Below are 18,894 nucleotides of genomic sequence, written 5' to 3' on the forward strand. Positions count from 1 at the left end.
TACCAATCAGGTTTATCACTAGAAACAGGAAGATTTAGATCACCAGTCACTAAGAAGAGCTTTCTAGAAGTTTCTTGTAAGTTTCTTGTAAGCATGACAGTTTACCCAGTAGGTCAAAAATCTATGCAAATAGGATTCATGCATGGTTTTAATGAAGCCACATAAATCATTAACTGTATTCACAGGGGATTTCCAAGCTAAACCTTTAGCTAACTTAGTCCAATGGTCATTTCTTCATACTTCCTTCTCATCTTTATCAATTCAGATCCCAGAGATAAAACTGACCAGTTGAAGCACAGAACTAGATGGAAACCCTGGGCACAGAAAAGGCCACATAGTTCTTCTAAGGAACATTTACAGGCAAGAGGGCACGATTAAGGCACAGTTGAAAAAAAGCCACAGAAACCATTTCTACCAGCAGATAGCATTCCTTCCCACTGGGGTGACTGTAGCCCCCCTGTATCTGCTCAAATTCTCCCGTTCAACTGTGTACCCCATCAAACCCACCTGAAAATGGGCATGACCTTTCCTCCATTCCAAGCTAGAGGAATGCAGCATGCTCAGGCTCTTTCAAATTCTATACTTGTTTTATTTTTCTCCTCCTCCTTCTATTGGCTTTAGGTAAAATGAAAAGAAAACTCCCCTTCCAAATAAAAACTAGAGTCCTGTAAAATACTGATGAGGATTCAGGCACACTCTGATGATTAAAGAGATCACATTTCTGCTTATTTGTAAAAGGGAATGAAAACATCTGTTGAGACTGCACTGTACATGGCAGAAAACAATGGACATTGTCCAAGATCTGAAAGGAATTTTTGCATCCTGAATTACATAGTACACCAACATACAAAAATAGACAACATTCTCAGGGTCTTATTTCCATAACTTGATACCTTTCTAGGTCTGAACAATATACAGCAAGGAAAGGAAAATGTATATCTACTTTGAAGAGAGAGCAGAAACTTTAAAAGCGTAATCATTAAGTCACTATACAGGGACTTCCCTGGCAGTCCACTGCTTAAGACTTTGCCTTTCATGGCCGGGGGGTGAGGGTTCAATCCCTGCTCGGGGAGCTAAGATCCCACATGCCTCAAGCAAAAAACATGGAATAGAAATGATATTGTAACAAATTCAATAAAGGCTTTAAAAATGGTCCATGTCAACAAATCTTCCAAAAAAGTCACTATACAGTAAACCTCTAGTTCAAGAGTAGCTTAAAGAGAGAAGGATGAGAAAGGAAAGGCATTGTCTTCAAATACCTTCCATCATTGGGCAGCTCCCCGTGGTCTTTGAGCCACATGACAGTGGGGATTAAGGTGTGATCGTGTTTCACTTTGCATTCAAAGGACACAGTGTTCCCTCTTTGCACAACTGCATATTCAGGCTGTTTAATGATCCTTGTTGGATCTGAAATGGAAAGTTACTGTTATCCATTGCCAAAGCTGGAGAACTTAACAAAATCAAAATACAGAGAACAGACTTGTGGTTGCCAAGGCAGAGGAGGGTGGGGGAGGGATAGATTGGAAGTTTGGGATTAGCAGATGCAAAATATTACATATAGGATGGATAAACAACAAGGTTCTACTGTGTAGCACAGGGAATTATATCCAATATGTTGTGGTAAACCACAATGGAAAAGAATATGAAAAAAAAGTATGTATATATACACATATGTACATATATATATATATATATATAACTGAATCACTTTGCTGTACAGCAGAAATTAGCACAACATTATAAATCAACTATACATCAATAAAATAATTTTTTTTAAAAACCTGGAGAATTTGCTCAAAGACACATAATACATAAAAAATGTTTGCCACCTTGCCTCACCTTTGATTTCCAGGTGAACATCATTCTTTGCCATTCCTAACTTATTCCGTGCGACACATGTATAGGTTCCTGTACTGTCCTTCTGGGCCACAGGAATTTCCAAAGTTCCATTTTCATGTAAAACATAAATATCTTCACGAAGAGCACTCCCTTTAGCGCCCTTAAACCTTCATTATGAAAACCGTCATAATGAGAAAAACACATCATAGTTTGAAGTCAGACATAAAATGCCCTGTTCAAGGTCAACACATCATGATCTGCATTACCAGATGATGCTCACAGACTTCAAGTCTGTGTAAGCATACTGCATGCGTGTCAGTCAGGGGGGTTGGGGTGAGGGGGTCAATGCAAAGAGAGGATGTCAAACTGGAGAACTCAGTGATAAATGGTGCTTAAAGAATGAGGGTGATAATACTAAATACTTAAGTGATAATTTTCATTATGAGAGATTCATAATTTAATAATCACATTATTATTTTATCTCTAATAAATGAAAAAACAGACAAAATGAAGACTGCTCCTTTGACCTTTTCCTCCTACAGTGATGTGTCTGTAACTCCATCTGCAGAGATTTCAACATCAAGGTTACAAGGGTTGTACTTTTGAGAGTATAAATAGAAAAATATTCAGAGAGGAAAAAGAAACAAGCATACATGTAAAGTACATCTACATTCAGCTTCTGGGCTAGCATCAAGAGAAGTGAAGATGGACTCACAGACTTAGAGAATGAACTTATGGTTGCAGGCGGAAGGGATAGTTAGGGAGCTTGGGATGGGCTTCCCTAGGGGCTCAGACCGTGAAGGATCTGCCTGCAATGTGGGAGACCTGGGTTTAATCCCTAGATTTGGAAGATCCCCTGGAGGAGGGAACGGCTACCCACTCCAGGATATTTGCCTGGAGAATCTCATGAACAGAGGAGCCTGACAGGTCCAGGGGTTGCAAAGAGTCGAACAAGACTTGGGATGGACACGTACACACTGCTATATTTAAAATGGATAACCAACAAGAACCTACTGTATAGCACATGGAACTCTGCTCAATGTTCTATGGCAGCCTGGATGGGAGAGGGGTCTGGGGGAGAATGGATACATGTATATGTATGGCTGAGTCCCTTTGCTGTCCACCGGAAACTATCACAACATTGTTAATTGACCATACCCCCTGCACAAAATAAAAAGTTCAGAAGAAGAAGTGAGGAGGGATGAAAAGAAGTGTAAGACTAAGCATTAACTCTTCTCCTTTGCTAGGAAATTTTCTGCATAAGCATCCATGTTTGTGTTTTAATCCAATACCTGGCTTTAATCTCACAGTAAGAAGTAGAGCCCCACAGTGTCTGCCAGCTGACAGAGGATCCTTAAATGAATGTTCCAATTTTCTTTCACTCATTCTTTCTGACCGGTTGCCTCTCTTGGCCTTGTCTCTTTCAGCTCAGGCTAAAGCAAGCTGGGAGGATGAACAGGACTAGTACCAAGAGGGATACGTGAAATGGAATGGTCTAAAGAGGGAGTGAAAGACACGGGGGGAGCTTGGCTGGACGCAAGCCAGCATGCTCAGTGGGAGGGGAACACTGCTAATAGCAAATTCTGTTTTTAAGCTTATGGACCCTGCTCTCACCTCAGATGATACTTTTATGATCAAGGAATGTCCCTCAACCTATCTCTCCAGCCATCATTCATGACATCCCAGGTGACATCGTGGTACTGTAATTTTAATTTTTTTTTCAAAAACATTTATATATCCCTGTAGGGTGGACAAAGCATACTGCCAAGAAGATTATCCATGTGACAGTATTTAGCACAGAGCAAGTCATTAATAAATATTTGTGAATACATTTAATAATTAATAAGATGATGGATTCTTCCCTGCTTTTTCTCCTATCTGTGCTCTGACTAAAACCCTACATACTGAGAAATTTGAAAGCTCTAGCAAATGTAAATATGAAAAACAGAGAGGACCACTACTTACCACTCAATGGTAGGCAGAGGAGACCCAAAGAAGGCACAGTCCAGTAAGGCAGGTCTGTTTGCGATGACCTGATAGAGTGTGTTTGCAGATGTAAGGATTCGTGGTGGCTCAGCTAAAAATGTCGTGAAAAGGTAAAGTAAATATTAAGATAAAATAAACATTTAGGCCCACTGTGCATTTCTGCATCTTTTTAAGGTCATTAGAGTTCATAGTAAGGCACAGCCAATGTATCTCCCCCCTTACGTTCTCAGGCAGGTATGACCCTGCTGGTCACTCAAGGTGGAAAAACACAAGTTTTCTCCCTCTGTCTCACGTTTGCATCTTACTCAGGCATAGTTTGTGATAACTGATTTCTTTATATCTCCTACTATACTGTGAGTTCCTTATAGGCAAGGAATGGAACTTTTTACTGTCTTCTTTCCATAAATCAGCACAGTATCTGGCACAAAATAATGACTAAATACATTTTTGTTGAATGGCCCATCAGAACACACAAGTTGGCAGAAAAAAGCAGAATGCTGAATGACCCAAAACACAACCAGAATCTGAACTGCTTCCTGTACATCCATCAACATCGTGATGGCTCAGCTCTTCACGTGATTTTACTGACCTTCGTTTCAAGCATGAAGGAAAAAATACCATATATTGGTTGGCTTCCTGATCTTAATTCTATTTGAAAGGGAGCCTACTCCACTTAAAGAGTTGAAATATAATTCCTTGGTATCATAAAAACCATTCTCATATAAATTTTACATCTAACAAATCTGGTATTTTAGTCATTTTTGTTTCATAAGGGAAATATAATGTTCACAAAAACCAACCACTTTAGAACATTTATGTCACAGTTTTCTAAACATATTAATATGAATTGCTAAATAAATGTACATCTGTGACTTAGATCAATGCTAAACATTATGATTAACGCCTGATTTTCAAAAATCAGAATCATGAAATTTTCATTTGACTTGTCAGTTTCTAAGGATGGTACAATAGTTACATTCAGTTATTAAGAGCAAACCAATGCTCTTTTCCTTTTGAGAGGTTTGACACAATGTAACCATCAGATTGTATCTTATCTATCTTCCTATATCCCTTCCAGCTCCAAGTTCTATGCCACTGCACAGCAGATGCATAATGTATTTCTGCTGAAAGAATGAAAAACAACAATGGTCATTAATTGAATTTGCCATGTCTTTAATAAAGGGAGAGCTTACCCAGCACATTTACAAATGCATTTGCCAGTAAATATCCATATTCGTTAGAGGCATTGCACTGATACACTGCACTTGATCTTTCTTGAACTTTGGAAAAAATAATGGTGTCACCATCTATTTTTCTGCTGGGGTCATCAGGGGCAACTGTTTGGATATAAAAACAAAAAGTATACTTTCATTCCTATTTACTTAAAAGATGTACAACTTGAGGTCTAATTTAGAGTAAGCAGAAGACTGATCTAGGTATATATGCAGTAAGAAAGAAAACCAACAACCAGGCAGCAACCATCAATTTCCTTTCTCAGAATTTAGTTATCACTTATCAGCATGGGTATCCACTTGATATCCATTCAGTTTTAAATGGATTGATTCTTTTCAATATTATTTTGACAGAGGTAGGAGAAAAAAACCACAAGTTAGGTGTAAATTGCAATACAAATTCAGGAAAACATTACCTTGTTCACAAAAAATTACTGTAATTTATGAGAAGGAAAGTTAATTATCCAGTGTTAATCACTCAGTTGTATTCAACTCTTTATGACCCCATGGACTATAGCCCACCAGGCTCTTCTGTCCATGGAATTCTCCAGGCAAGAATACTGGAGTGGGTTGCCATTTCTTCCTCCAGAGGATCTTCCCGACCCAGGGATCAAACTTGGGTCTCTTGCAGTGCAGGCAGATTCTTTACTGTCTGAGCCACCAGGAGGAGATAGCAAAAAGGTAGTCCAAAAATATAAAACCCTCTACATCATCTGAACTTGTATATTTTAAAAGCCTCTTACTGAAACAGATATGTAAATAAGTATAGGGTTAATTATCAAATGTGCAAATATGTATTTTCCTGCTTTGGCAATTCGGGAAGCTAAAGTAGAAATAAACTGTGTGAAATTTCTCTTAAAGGTAGGAGTTTCAGCTAAATCTCTCAAGTATCTAAAAAAATGTTAAGACCACAGTTGATCGTATCTAAAGCGGAATGGAACAAGTTGGCAATATATGAGAATTCAGTCCAATGCATGACCAACAATTTGGAAATGCCATGCTATTATGCATATATTTATTTTTGTGAACACTAAATCTTAGGGTGTAACCTTACATGGCTTTAAAAGTGCACTAAAAGGGGTATGAGGTATCTGTCTCAGCATGCTGATCAAAAACAACTCTCAATAACAGCACCCATATATGCAATATCCCAGATAAACCATAATGGAAAGGAATAAGAAAAAAAAGTCTATCTATGTATAACTGAATCACTTTGCTGTACAGCAGAAGTTAACGTGGCATGGTAAATCAACTATACTTCAATAAAATAAATTAAAACAATAAATAATAGCACCCTTCCTCTTAAACTGCTCTTGGAACCTGAGCCACTTACTAGCCTGTACTGACATTCTAAACACCATTTCTCCTCTTTGATGACAGGAAAAGGGTGGGCACCTAAGACATATTTATTACTGCCTTTAGACTCCTTTATCACTTTAAAAAGTTTCATCTGTGGATTATTAATGAAGATAAATAACAAAAGACATCACGTTAGTGTTATTCATCCTTGTTTAATCACACGTATTCAAAGCATCATGCCCACTCATTCTCGTTCTGCATTAGTTGAGGCTAATGACTAATTAGTTGAGGTTGCATTACTGAGGCTGAGCAAGTTACTCTAAACTTAGTGGCTTAAAACTACACACATTTACTATCACACCATTCTGTATGTAGTTGTATGTCTGACATTCCAATCACAATTGATAGCTAACTTAGAAAATCATCTTAGTATAGCACATGGAATGCTGCTCAACGTTATGAGGCAGCCTGGATGCAAGGGGTGTTGGACGGAGAATGAATACATGTGTATGTATGACTGGTTCCCTTTGCAGCTGACCTGAAACTATCACAACATTGTTTGCTAATTGGCTATGCCCCAATAAAGTAAGTAAGTAAGTGTTAGTTGCTCAGTTGTGCCAGGCTCTTTGCGATCCCATGGACTGCGGCCTACCAGGCTCCTCTGTCCATGAGATTTTCCAGGCAAGGATACTGGAGTAGGTTGCCATTTCCTTCTCCAGGGGATCTTCCCAACCCAGGGATTGAACCCGGGTCTCCTGCACTGCAGGCAGATTCTTTACTGACTGAGCTACAAGGGAAGCCCTATACCCTAATACAAAATAAAAATTTTTTTAAATAAAAAAATCAAATCAAAAGAAAAAAAAAAAGGAAGAAAGACTATTCTCTTAGACAGTCCAGTTACTTCAACTAGTGATGGAGTGAGCCATGGTGCTTTGAGTTGGTGGACTTCCCTGGGTCCAGTGGTTACAACTCCCTGCTCCTATTGCCTGGGCATGGGTTCGATCCCTGGTTGGGGAACTAAGATCCTGAATGCTGTGTTGTGGCCGAAAAAAAAAAAAAAGAAACAATTTGAGTTGGCACCTTAGCTCACATCCACTGTTTATGGTTCTAATGATTTCAAAATGGCCTTAAGGAGCATGTTCTTCCAACCAAAAAAAAAAAAAAAAAAAAAACAAGTTTCAATTCCTTGGACACAGTATAGATTTCCTCAGCAGAGGAATGACATGCTACACTGGCCTAGGAAGTGGATGAGACCTGTGGCCAGCTGTCAGGTACTCTGAGAATGCAGCATCCCTCAGGGAGGCCTGTGTTCCCTGTCCTGCATTCCAAGTCTAGGATCATCTCGGCCTTGCCGACTCACACATTCTCAGCAATGTCCTTCCACTGCCTCGGCACAGCGTGTTAGGACAGAGCGGCATCTCTGGAGTCTCCCCTATCAATTATTCTCAGTGTTTTGGACCCAGAAGTTGGGCTCCCTGTGCATTCTGACTGCACATGGATCCACCAGGCAGTGGAGGGCTGGGAGTCCCTCCCAGGTCCTTGAACATATCGAGCTCTTAAAACCTACATCACTGTGTATTTAATGGGGATAGAGTTCCAGTTTTTCATGGTGAGAAAGTTCTGGAGATCTATTTCACAATAGTGTGAAAGTACTGTACTAAGTACTAAGTGAAGTCGCTCCGTCGTGTGCGACTCTTTGCGACCCCGTGGACTGTAGCCTACCAGGCTCCTCCATCCATGGGATTTTCCAAGCAAGAGTACTGGAGTGGGGTGCCATTTCCTTCTCTGGGGGCTCTTCCCAGCCCAGGGATCGAACCCAGGTCTCCTGCATTGCAGGCAGATGCTTTACCCTCTGAGCCATCAGGGAACTGTACTCTTAAAAATGATGAAGACGGCAAATTTTCTGTTATGTGTGTGTGTTTTTAACTGAAGTATAGTTGATTTACAATGTTGTGCCAACCTCGATATACAGCAAGTGACTCAGTTTTACACGTATATACATTCTTTTTAAAATAATTTTTCTATACTGCTTTATCCAGGAGATTGGATAGAGTTCCCTGTGCTGACAGTAGGACCTGTTATGTGTTTTTTCAACCACAGTAAAAAGTTACATCGCCACGAACATGGAAGACCAGCTCAACTCACAAAGCCAGTAGGACCACCTTCCCCTGGTGGAGGTTCATCAAGCAGAACGCACACCATTTAGAACAGCTTTTATGTAGCCCACGGCTTGTTTTTTTCCCTGCTCTCAACCCTTTACAATTTTTTTTTTTCTTTAACTTGAGAGGCCTCTGAGTGTATCTGCCTTATTTCTGCTAAATGGAGCAGCCTCCCAATATTTATTTTTGGTGATGTATTTAGGAATCAAATAACCCCTCTAGGTAAGAGTAATAAGAGTAAATAAGCACATATTTCTCCATGGGGGTTTGGTCTACCAGCCAAATGCTGGTTTGGTTTTCCTTGAGTACTTACTAAAGAAACACCAGCAAACCCGGGACCGTCACAGTGACATACGCGAGCTCAGCAGGTACTGGACAAAAAATGAAACCACTGGTGCAGAGAGATTTGAAGCCTTTGAATTCTGTGCCCTGGCTACTGAGTGGGAGCAACTCTCCAGTATCTAAACCCAAATTTCCCAAAGAAATAATAATTAATTCCAGGAATACCAAGTTCGGTTGCTATACATGCACACTGGGTGAAGACACTTAAGAGCACAGACATGACCACCGTACAAAGCCCCAGAGGTGAGGTTCAGAACTGGGCTGACAGTCTTCCAATCATACTTTCTTTTATTCTACCCTCCCTGACATGGCTGGCCAAAACCACGAATGTTTCCAACATTTAGAAAATAAGAAAAACAATAAGTGCCACTATACAAATAAAAATTACTATCAAATTTTTAAATATTTTTGTTTCTAATGCATAGTTTTATTTTAAAAAGAGCTTCATGAAACAGACTAAGGAGAGAGAAGTATATGTATCTCTAAGATGAGAAACTAGAGACTTAGTGGTTTGTTTAATGTATACTTACTGCTCAGATTTCCTGAGTTAGTCTCCTCTATAAACATCTCCCGAAATCTGAACAGCTGTGCATAATGTAGAACAAATCTCTGAATGAAGAGATGAATTTTCTTCATGTAGGGATTACATCCCCTGTGAAGGGATGGCCACTGAGCCCTTTGGAAAAAAGATGACTTGGTGGAATCTTGGGGAGTCCTAGACCACATCTCCTTTCCTCTGACTGCTTATTATGTATCACTGTCTTTCAATTCCTCCCTCCAATATCAGCAAAATACGTAACTGTGGCAGGAGGAGGCCTTCTGTCTACTCTTTTTCTCTTCATTCCATCCCCTTCTCATCTTTTAGAGAAAAGGGGACTTTTAACATAATAATAGTATGATCTTACAGATGCTCCACTTGGAAGAATCCGAGAGATCTACCTCAACTCACAAGGGGGATGATTAAAGATCTACAAGCGCTAGGCTCTCCCACTGTCTCCCAGGACAAGGTCAGGAATCTTGGTGTCCACAGCCTTGACCTTGGACATTTTCTTTCTGGTCCTGGATTCTATTTTCACACTTTCCCAGACACTGTGGGTCACACAATAAAAATTAGGAGTTCTTTTTTGGCATCAGCATCTCTGCAGCTTTCTGCAGGTGGTTTCAAACATATTTTATGCAAATTCCATATTTAATACTTTTTTTTTTTTTTTTGCTTCAAGGAAAGTTTAAAGTAACCTGGCCAGTCCTAGGGGGATAGAGCTTTGAAAGACATTGAGATTAGGGCCCTGACTCTTTCTGAATGAATTCTTCCAGTTTTGTAAAACAGTAGGTGCCAGGTCTTAAATGCACAGTCACAAACCAGCAACACTATATTTTGCTAACAAAACCCAAGTCTGACCCTTTCCTGTTCTGACCCACTTTCTCCTTTTGTTGGCAGCCAGAACCTACAGAGGTGGGGGCGAGGTGGGGGGGAAGAGAGTGACACATCAGGTGACTGTCTACACATCAGGAGTGGGGAGGTATCTGGTACTGTGGTCCTCTGATAATGTTCTCTGTTGCATGGTGCCTGGTGGGGAGGTCAGGCTCCTGGCGGGATGCCGCACTATGATGCTGCAGAAGCACAGCTGTTCCTGCCCCTGTCGCTCAGCAACTGGTCCAGCCAAGGTTTCTGCAACCTCCTAGGGAGAAGGTGTCAGCAAGCCAGCCTGTGCTCCCAGCTAACTTTTGAGGTCTACTCTGGCTCCCCTTTTAATCCTTACCATGCGGATTCTGTGTTATATACTGTAGCAGATCTTGCTCTCTCCTGCCTTCTCCTGTCTCTCTGCCATCCTTCACTGATGAATGTATCTGTGGGTTGCAAACTCAGCACACTATAGATGACAAGCCACAGTCTCTTGTTTCCAGAATGTCCCCAAACCTCGGTTCTATTCAGAGGCCTCTGAATTAACAGGTAAATTATCAAGCAGGGCGGACAGGGGAGAGGCAGGAGGCTCCTCAAACTTCTACAGATATTTGGACAGTTTTCTTCTTCATTTACTCCCTATCTTGGATCAGGGAGGTCAGTGCAAGGAGGGGGCATATAGAGTTCACTTTAACTAGCTGTTTAAGACTCAGTGTCTCAAATGAAATTATTTACAGAAAGACTCACAGACATAGGTAACAGACTTATAGGTGGGGAGCACTGGGGATATGGATTGGGAATTTGGGATTAGCAGATGTAAACTATTATATTTAGATTAGATACGCAATAAGGTCCAACTGTTGAGCACAGGAAACTATATTCAATATTCTGGGATAAATCGTAACAGAAAAGAAAATGAAAAAGAATGTATATACATGTATAACTGAATCGTTCTGTTGTACAGCAGAAATTCACACATTACAAATCAACTATTCATGAATACAATTAAAATTTTTTAAAAAATTGAACACTGAAAATTTTAAAAAATTATTTAAAAATTTAAAGAACAGACTTAGGGTCTAGCCAAGAAGTCATTCACCAGAAGCCGTAGATGGACGAGTGGCTGAGAGTGGGGGTGGGGAACTGTACTGCCCCTGCCGTGCCCTCCTGCAGAGAGCTGTGAGTCCCCACCAGGTGCCTCAAACCCATCAGCTTTCAATTCTGAGATTACAAACAGTAATCCATGCATTTTTAGTTTGGCCTCCAGATGTGAAGGAAGACAACCCAGGGACACTTCTCATCAGTTCAGTTCAATTCAGTCACTCAGTCATGACCGACTCTTTGCGACCCCATGGACTGCAGCATGCCAGACCTCCCTGTCCATCACCAACTCCTGGAACTTACTCAAACTCATGTCCATCAAGTCGGTGATGCCATCCAACCATCTCATCCTCTGTCATCCCCTTCTCCTCCCACCCTCAATCTTTCCCAGCATCAGGGTCTTTTCCAATGAGTCAGCTCTTTGCATCAGGTGACCAAAGTATTGGAGTTTCAGCTTCAGCATCAGTCCTTCCAATGAATATTCAGGACTGATTTCCTTTAGGGTGGACTGGTCGGATCTCCTTGCAGTCCAAGGGACCCTCAAGAGTCTTCTCCAAAACCACATTTCAAAAGCATCAATTCTTTGGTGCTCAGCCTTCTTTATACACTTCTCATCACCTCGGTATAAACAGACAGCATCTGCTCCCGGCACTGGGTCCCTGGCTCTGCTGCCAGGCTGCATGGCATTTTCTCTTCCTACCTGTCCACCAGAGTGCCCACTCTGAGGCACACCAGAGGCAGAGGGGCCCTTGATCTGCAGGCATCGTCAACTCTGATCCCAGCTCTGCTCAGTCTCTTAAGACATACTTCGGGGATGGAAGAAATCAACTGGTTTTGAACCTGATTTGAGAGATTTTGTTCTAACTCCTTTTGCTCTGGACCCAATCAGATGATCTGGGGTTATAGCAGACAGGTTCCACTTGTCTCCAGGGACCTACACCCCATCCCCCAAATGCCAGCCTTTCATAGTTGATCCTTCCCCCAAATATTTCATTTAAAGGGGAATGTCTATGAGTGAAACTTCAAAGCTCATTTTAAAAACTGAAGTCTAGTTGACTTACAATATTATATTAATTTCAGGTGTACAACACAGTGATTCAATACTTTATAATAGATTATACTCCAAATAAATTTACGAAATACTGGCTATATTCCCTGTGCTGGACATTACACCCTTCAGTCTTACTTATGTTATACCCAAAGAGTGCAAAACTCTCAATACAGCTGGAGTTACAGATTCCCTGAGAGGCACCACCTGTGCCTCGTTTGGAAGGATCACAAGCTGAGAGAACCAGAAGGAAAGATCAGCTTCTTTATTTTATCTCCCCTAATCCCTGTGTCACTGACCCACCTACATCTCAATTTCCCTCTGCTTCTGATTGCATTCTGGCTGCTGAGCTTAAGGCTTCCTGGCTCCCTAGTTTCCCCACTGAGAAATGATGGATGTCCCCTCCCACTTGTCAGTTTCACGGAGGCCAGATCTCAGGGGTACGTTTAACCTTCCATAAATCGGCACAGAATCTCTGAGCTACGAAACTTCAGCTACCGAAAGCGCTGAGCACGCTCCATCCCTTATTGCCATTCTGAATACATTCCTACCAGAAAACTTACTTTTTAGTTCAGGGCTTCCTTCCACTTCTCAGTTTTCACTCATATGTCCCTGAGAGTGGCAACAGCTTCCCAATGCACAACCACAAAATATTCTGCAGTTTTTCCTGATTCTGACCCTAGTTAAAATTAGGAGTAGAAATATCCAAACCCATTTGGCTGGACCCTTTAGTATCTGTGCTCTTCCAGGAACATATTTCCTTTTACAATAAACACAGGCTGTCTGATTCTGCGCATCTGATAAAGATTGTGTTGTGTGACAAACTACTAATAAACACTCACAGAAGCGGGTCTCTCACTCTACCTAGACTTGGAGCAGTAAGACCTTGATGGTGAGAATTATCAGGAACTTGGGCTGTTTAAAATCTGCCAGTATTTTTCAAATTCATCTTAGGGTGAAGACTACTTCATGAAAGCCAGTTTAATGGATCTTTTGGGTATGGGAGAGTAGAACCAATTTTTGATTCTGGCTTGGAGGCAATGAAGGGCTTCCCTGATAGCTCAGTTGGTAAGGAATCTGCCTGCAATGCATGAGACCCCAGTTGGATTCCCAGGTCAGGAAGATCTGCTGGAGAAGGGATAGGCTACCCACTCCAGTATTCTTGGGCTTCTCTTGTGGCTCAGCTGGTAAAGAATTCGCCTGCAAAGCAGGAGACCTGGGTTTGATCCCTGGGTTGGGAAGATCCCCTGGAGAAGGGAAAGGCTACCCACTCCAGTATTCTGGCCTAGAGAATTCCATGGACTGCATAATATATGTATGGACTGTATAGTCCATGGGGTTGCAAAGAGTTGGACACGACTGAGTGATTTTCACTTTGGAAGGAATGAGGAGTCAAGCTGCTCTATATCGTATCTTAATTCTGAAGGTTGTCTTTAATGAATGTCTTTACAGATTATTATGCTACTGATGGGGAGGGTGAACATGATGCGGGGTTTTAAACAGAAACCAATTTTTCTCTCTCTCTCCTAAAAAGGGGAAAATATCCAAAGATTCTCCTGTCAATAGCAGCTGGTGGTAGGTGGAATCAAGAAAACGGAGAGGCAGTGGGCTCTCTGTGGATGGCCATGCTTATGAATCCAAGAGGAGGGAGACGCAATATCCATTTTAATTTTCTTTTTTTCTTTGCTATAATGCCCTCCTATGAGACTCAAGCATCTAATCAAGTTTTGTAAAACTGGTCTTTGCTATGATTTAGAAGATTGAGGGACAGCCTGTGGCTACACTCTGGGGGACTGTTCTAGGCAGCCTGGAGAAGCTGGCTGAGAGCTGGAGTGGTCCAGGGAAGGTGGCAGAAGAGGTGATACTTGGCAGTTAAGATCATGTAAACATTGGTCAAGAATTATCTCAGTAATACTTGGGGAGGGAAGATGGGTCAAAGACAGAACATCCAGCATACGACTGAGGTCAGAAGATGTGTTCTTCTTTGGGCATTAAATGGAACACTGACCTCTCAAGACTGGAGAACTTGGGAACATCTGAGCTCTATTAGGAATGGGCCTAATAATTTAAAACCTCTTTAAATTAAGACAGCCGTATTTCTTATTGCCATATCCACTGTCTCTATTCCTAGCCTCCCTAACACCTCCTCCAACTCCTGTGATGTTTCCACACATCACTTGACATTTTGAACAAAGAAGATAATGTGAACTTTCCAGTGGGTGTTTATTTCTCACCCTGTCACTGTTCCTATGACTCACACAAAACACAAGAACAACTGCAAGGTTCGAATCAGTGCATGCTGTTCTGTTAATGGCATAAACAATTGAGTCATAATAAATTATACCTAAAGATAACAAAATTAAAATCTAAAGGTAATCTGGTCCTTCTGTGTAACTTATATATGACTTCCTTCCTTAAGTCAAGCTATTTTATCATCATTTGTCTCCTGTGGCGAAATCACTATGCTCCAAAAACACACTGCGACTGGAGCCAATCAAGGAAACTTACTTTCTATCGGGACTCCATTTGATAACCAGCTAATTCTGGGTTTTGGGTTGCCATTTGCTCTGCAGATGAGGGTTCCATCCTCTTCAGGGGACAGCACAAGATTTTGAGGTGCTATGATCCAGTATGGAGCCGCTTTACAAGAAAAGGAGAAAAACACCACAAAATTTAATCAAGTAAATTATTCTAGGAAATTTAGTACACTGAACCATCTTAATGATAAAAGTAAGTATATTGCAAACCATTTGTTAATTTCATGTTTTTTTTAGAGTGAACAGACTTCTAAGTTATACTTCAAAGAACACTTCAGATTTTCAAAAGAATGTTTAAAGAGACTCACTGACATCTATGTATCATTTCAAGAGCCTTTTGATTCAAATATCATCATCTTGTTCTATACTGTATGGATCGGATATCAAAAAGGTAACAGATTTCTCTAAAGTTGTACAGCAATTTAGAGGTACAGATAGGGATACGAAAGAGGAATTTAAATTCTAAGCCCTGTAGAATATATACAGTTATAAAATTAGTAAGCAATTTTTAAAGCTTTGCAGTTTTTGAAGCGCTGCCAAGTGAGTATAGTGTTCCTGTAAGTCCTTCACCGGCTTTCTCTAATGTTAACATCTTACAAAACCATGGTACAGATACCAGAACAAGAAATTAACATTACTACAATACCATCAACCCAACTACACACTGTACTAGGCTTTCCCGTTTTTCCACTCTCTTATTTCTGTTCCAGGACCCTGTCCTGGATATCACACTGCATTTAATTGTCACATCTTCCTACTTCGTTTCCTCTGATCTGAAAGTTTCTTGGTCTTTCTTTGTTTTTCATGAACCTGAGACTTTTAAAGACTACTAGTAAGTTATTTTGTAGAACATTTTTTTTCTTAATCAAGAGCTTTTAATTTTTTATAACAAGGAACAATATCCTAGTTTTATTATTATCAGGACAGAAATGGAGAAAAGTAATTATATGTGTGTTAGCTGTGTAAATGTATCAATGTTAATTACTTCCCCAACTCTATAAATAAGTTCTCTATCATCTCTTTTTTTTTTTCATAAAGCAGTTTTTCTTTGAACTTCTTTCTAGACTTAGAAAGGAGTACTAGTCAATTGAATTCTTTCAGGGATAAATCAAGCTTACTAAATTGATTAATCTTCACATTTTTCCTAAGGCACATTCTCCATTTCTTATCTGTGACCAAAATATTTTGTGAAACATTCCAACACGCCCTCATTCCTAGAGAAAGTTTATACCAGCGACTATTGAATTCTCATACAGATCAATAGGAAGGTTTTAAGTGAAACAAAAGCTTTTCCACCTAAGGTCAAATTTAGTGATTTCTGAGTGAAGAATTCCTGAATTGCTAGATTATAATCACCATTCAACCACCATCATTAGTATCATCATAATTACTTCTTTTTAAAAAAAGATTATATTCCATTTACAGTTATTATCAAATACAGTTATTATTATCAAATACTGTGTTATACAATAGATCCTTATAGCTTATTTTGAAAATCATAGTTTGTACCTCTTAACCTCCTACTTCTTTATTGCCCTCTCTCCTTCCCTCTCCCACTGGTAACCACTGTGGTACACCTGTTTTCACTAGAGTTTTTCCTGATGATTTTCCACGATTCAACTGAGGTTCTGAGTGATGGAACCTTCTAACTGCATTAAATCTGGGAGCACACAACATCGACATGGCTTATTCTGGTTTATGAACCTCGATCACTTGGTTAGAGTGATGCCTGCCAGCTCTCTCCACTGTAAAGTTACTGTTTTCCTGCTTTCCACATTCTGTTCACTAGAAGCAGGCAACTTCAGCCCTTACGCAAGGGGAGGGCGATTAAGCTCCATCTCCTTAAAGGATGAGGAGTGAAGAATCCGTGGACATATATTAAACCTACCTCAGTAATTAATCTGGATGTGGGTGGGTAAGGGGAGAAAAAACACTGAGGCTATGCAAACAACCTGTTTCTCTTGAAAGTTTGACCAAGTAATTTCATCATTTTATTTATTTACTTTTGAGAGTTATATTTTATTAAAATGTACGCCCAGGAGACAGGACTCTCAGATCACTTTGAGGGACTGCTCTGAAGAGGCAAGGGGGCATCCAGTAATTTGAGCACTCATCACTGGCTCTTGCCTACAGCAGTTACAACTGTGGAATTCTAATGGTGATTTTCTATTTCCTTCATTCTTTCAACATTTATTAATTGGAATCCTCTGCAAGGAAGATCTGAGGGAGCAAATTTTTAACCTGATTTAAAAGCACTATAAATGGCAATGAGAAGAGATTCAAGGTACCATGAGTACTGATATAAATTTACATTATTATTCTGAAGAATATAATTAAAGGCATTTAATGAAAGATTCTCATGGAGGCAAGAACCATGTATTTTAGACAATGATATACCTTTAACTGTGACGGAAATGGTATGATGGATGGCTCCTAATGCATTTTTGGCTATACACTGGTAATTTCCAGAGTCTGCTTCTGTAACCTGAACGATTTGCAGAGTTTTCTTAAAGTTCCTATAAAATGTCCGATTGATGGGGAGTGTTCCATCTTCTTTTATCCAGTAAATAATTGGGGTAGGCCTGATAAGGTAAACAAAAAATAACATCACAAAAAAACATTCGTGATAAAGATCATGAGGAACAGATAAATATTTTAAGTAGTACCACACTTTTATTAAGTAATGCTCAAAACCTTACATTTCAGTCTGTAAGTTACCATTTTCACACGAGCTAACTGATGGCACACTGTGATGACTTCAGGGATCTGTTGAGAATGGCAGTGAGACTTACTTGACTGAAGGGACCTAACTATTATCTTCAAAGTTCTGAGGAAAGAGCCACTTTCAGAAAATTTTGCATGACTGGGCTATATCGATCAAAAGAATGACCATGAAATTAACGATACAGAGTCACAATTTTTTAAAAAACTTTTTTTTTAATGTGGGCCATTTAAAAAATCTTCATCGAATTTTTGTTCTAATATTTCTTCTCTTTTTATTTTTTGTCTTTTTTTTTGGCCATGAGCCACATGGGATCTTAGTTCCCTGACCAGGGACTGAACCCATACCCCCTGCACTCTTAGCCACTAGACTGCCAGGGCAGTCCTTCAAGTTACAATTTCTTAATCAGCCAGACTTATAAAGGTTAGAGAAAGAAAGGTTAGAGAAAAACTAACCTAAGGTTAGTTTTAACTAACACTTTAACAGTGTTAACTAACCTTAGGTTAGTTAGGAAGCCCATAAACTTCCATACATATTTCCATACCAAATGGAAGAATCTCCCTATCTTATAACAGGCTATCTGATGAGATGAAGGAAGTGATTAGAGGAATCATGCAGTTATTTTAATTTCATTATTAGTGATATTTTTAAAACATTATATCAATTGATAGAGGTAGGCCCAACTCACATGTTACTTATACCATTTCTCACCTATGTTTCTTATTAAATCATGAACTATAAAGACAGATGAAAAGTCAGGCTTAGGCTTAGAGTTAAAAAGATCTGCTTCAAAATCCCTGCCCTACTCCTAAAATGCTCTCTGATTTTGGATCTCTGGGCTTTGGGGGCCTCAGTTTCTTCCATTGCCTTAATGGAGACAATAATGCTTGTTTTGATCTGGTGACCTGAGAAGGTTTTCATGAGGGTAAAATAAAAATCCATTCAGTATATTTACTAAGCACTAAACTATAGATCCCCTGGAGGGGGGCATGGCAACCCACTCCAGTATTCTTGCCTGGAGACTCACCATGGATAGAGGAGCCTGGTGGGCTACAGTCCATGAGTTCCCAGAGTCAGACGTGCCTGAGTGACTACGCACGCCTCGGCACAAACCACACAGACCAGGGCTCCCCAGGTGGTGCTAGCAGTAAAGAATCTGCCTGCCAAAGCAGGAAACCCGAGACAGGGGTTCAGTCTCTGGGTTGGGAAGATCCCGTGGAGAAGGAA

General features: G+C 40.2%; 1 protein-coding gene across 2 annotated transcripts in view; it reads right to left on the minus strand.

The window, feature by feature from the left end:
- NRCAM (neuronal cell adhesion molecule) overlaps positions 1-18,894 on the minus strand; it is a 319,780-nt gene that overhangs the window by 50,974 nt on the left and 249,912 nt on the right. For both annotated transcript variants that reach the window (XM_061414005.1, XM_061414004.1), the window contains 6 exons: positions 17,343-17,527; positions 14,917-15,048; positions 5,019-5,162; positions 3,805-3,916; positions 1,840-2,006; positions 1,260-1,407 (listed from right to left, as the gene is read on the minus strand). In XM_061414005.1, coding sequence (XP_061269989.1) covers positions 1,260-1,407; positions 1,840-2,006; positions 3,805-3,916; positions 5,019-5,162; positions 14,917-15,048; positions 17,343-17,527 — 888 coding nt within the window. The remainder of the gene's footprint in view (positions 1-1,259; positions 1,408-1,839; positions 2,007-3,804; positions 3,917-5,018; positions 5,163-14,916; positions 15,049-17,342; positions 17,528-18,894) is intronic.

This window comes from Bos javanicus, chromosome 4 (genome assembly GCF_032452875.1).
Source record: "Bos javanicus breed banteng chromosome 4, ARS-OSU_banteng_1.0, whole genome shotgun sequence".
Classification (NCBI taxonomy): domain Eukaryota; kingdom Metazoa; phylum Chordata; class Mammalia; order Artiodactyla; family Bovidae; genus Bos; species Bos javanicus.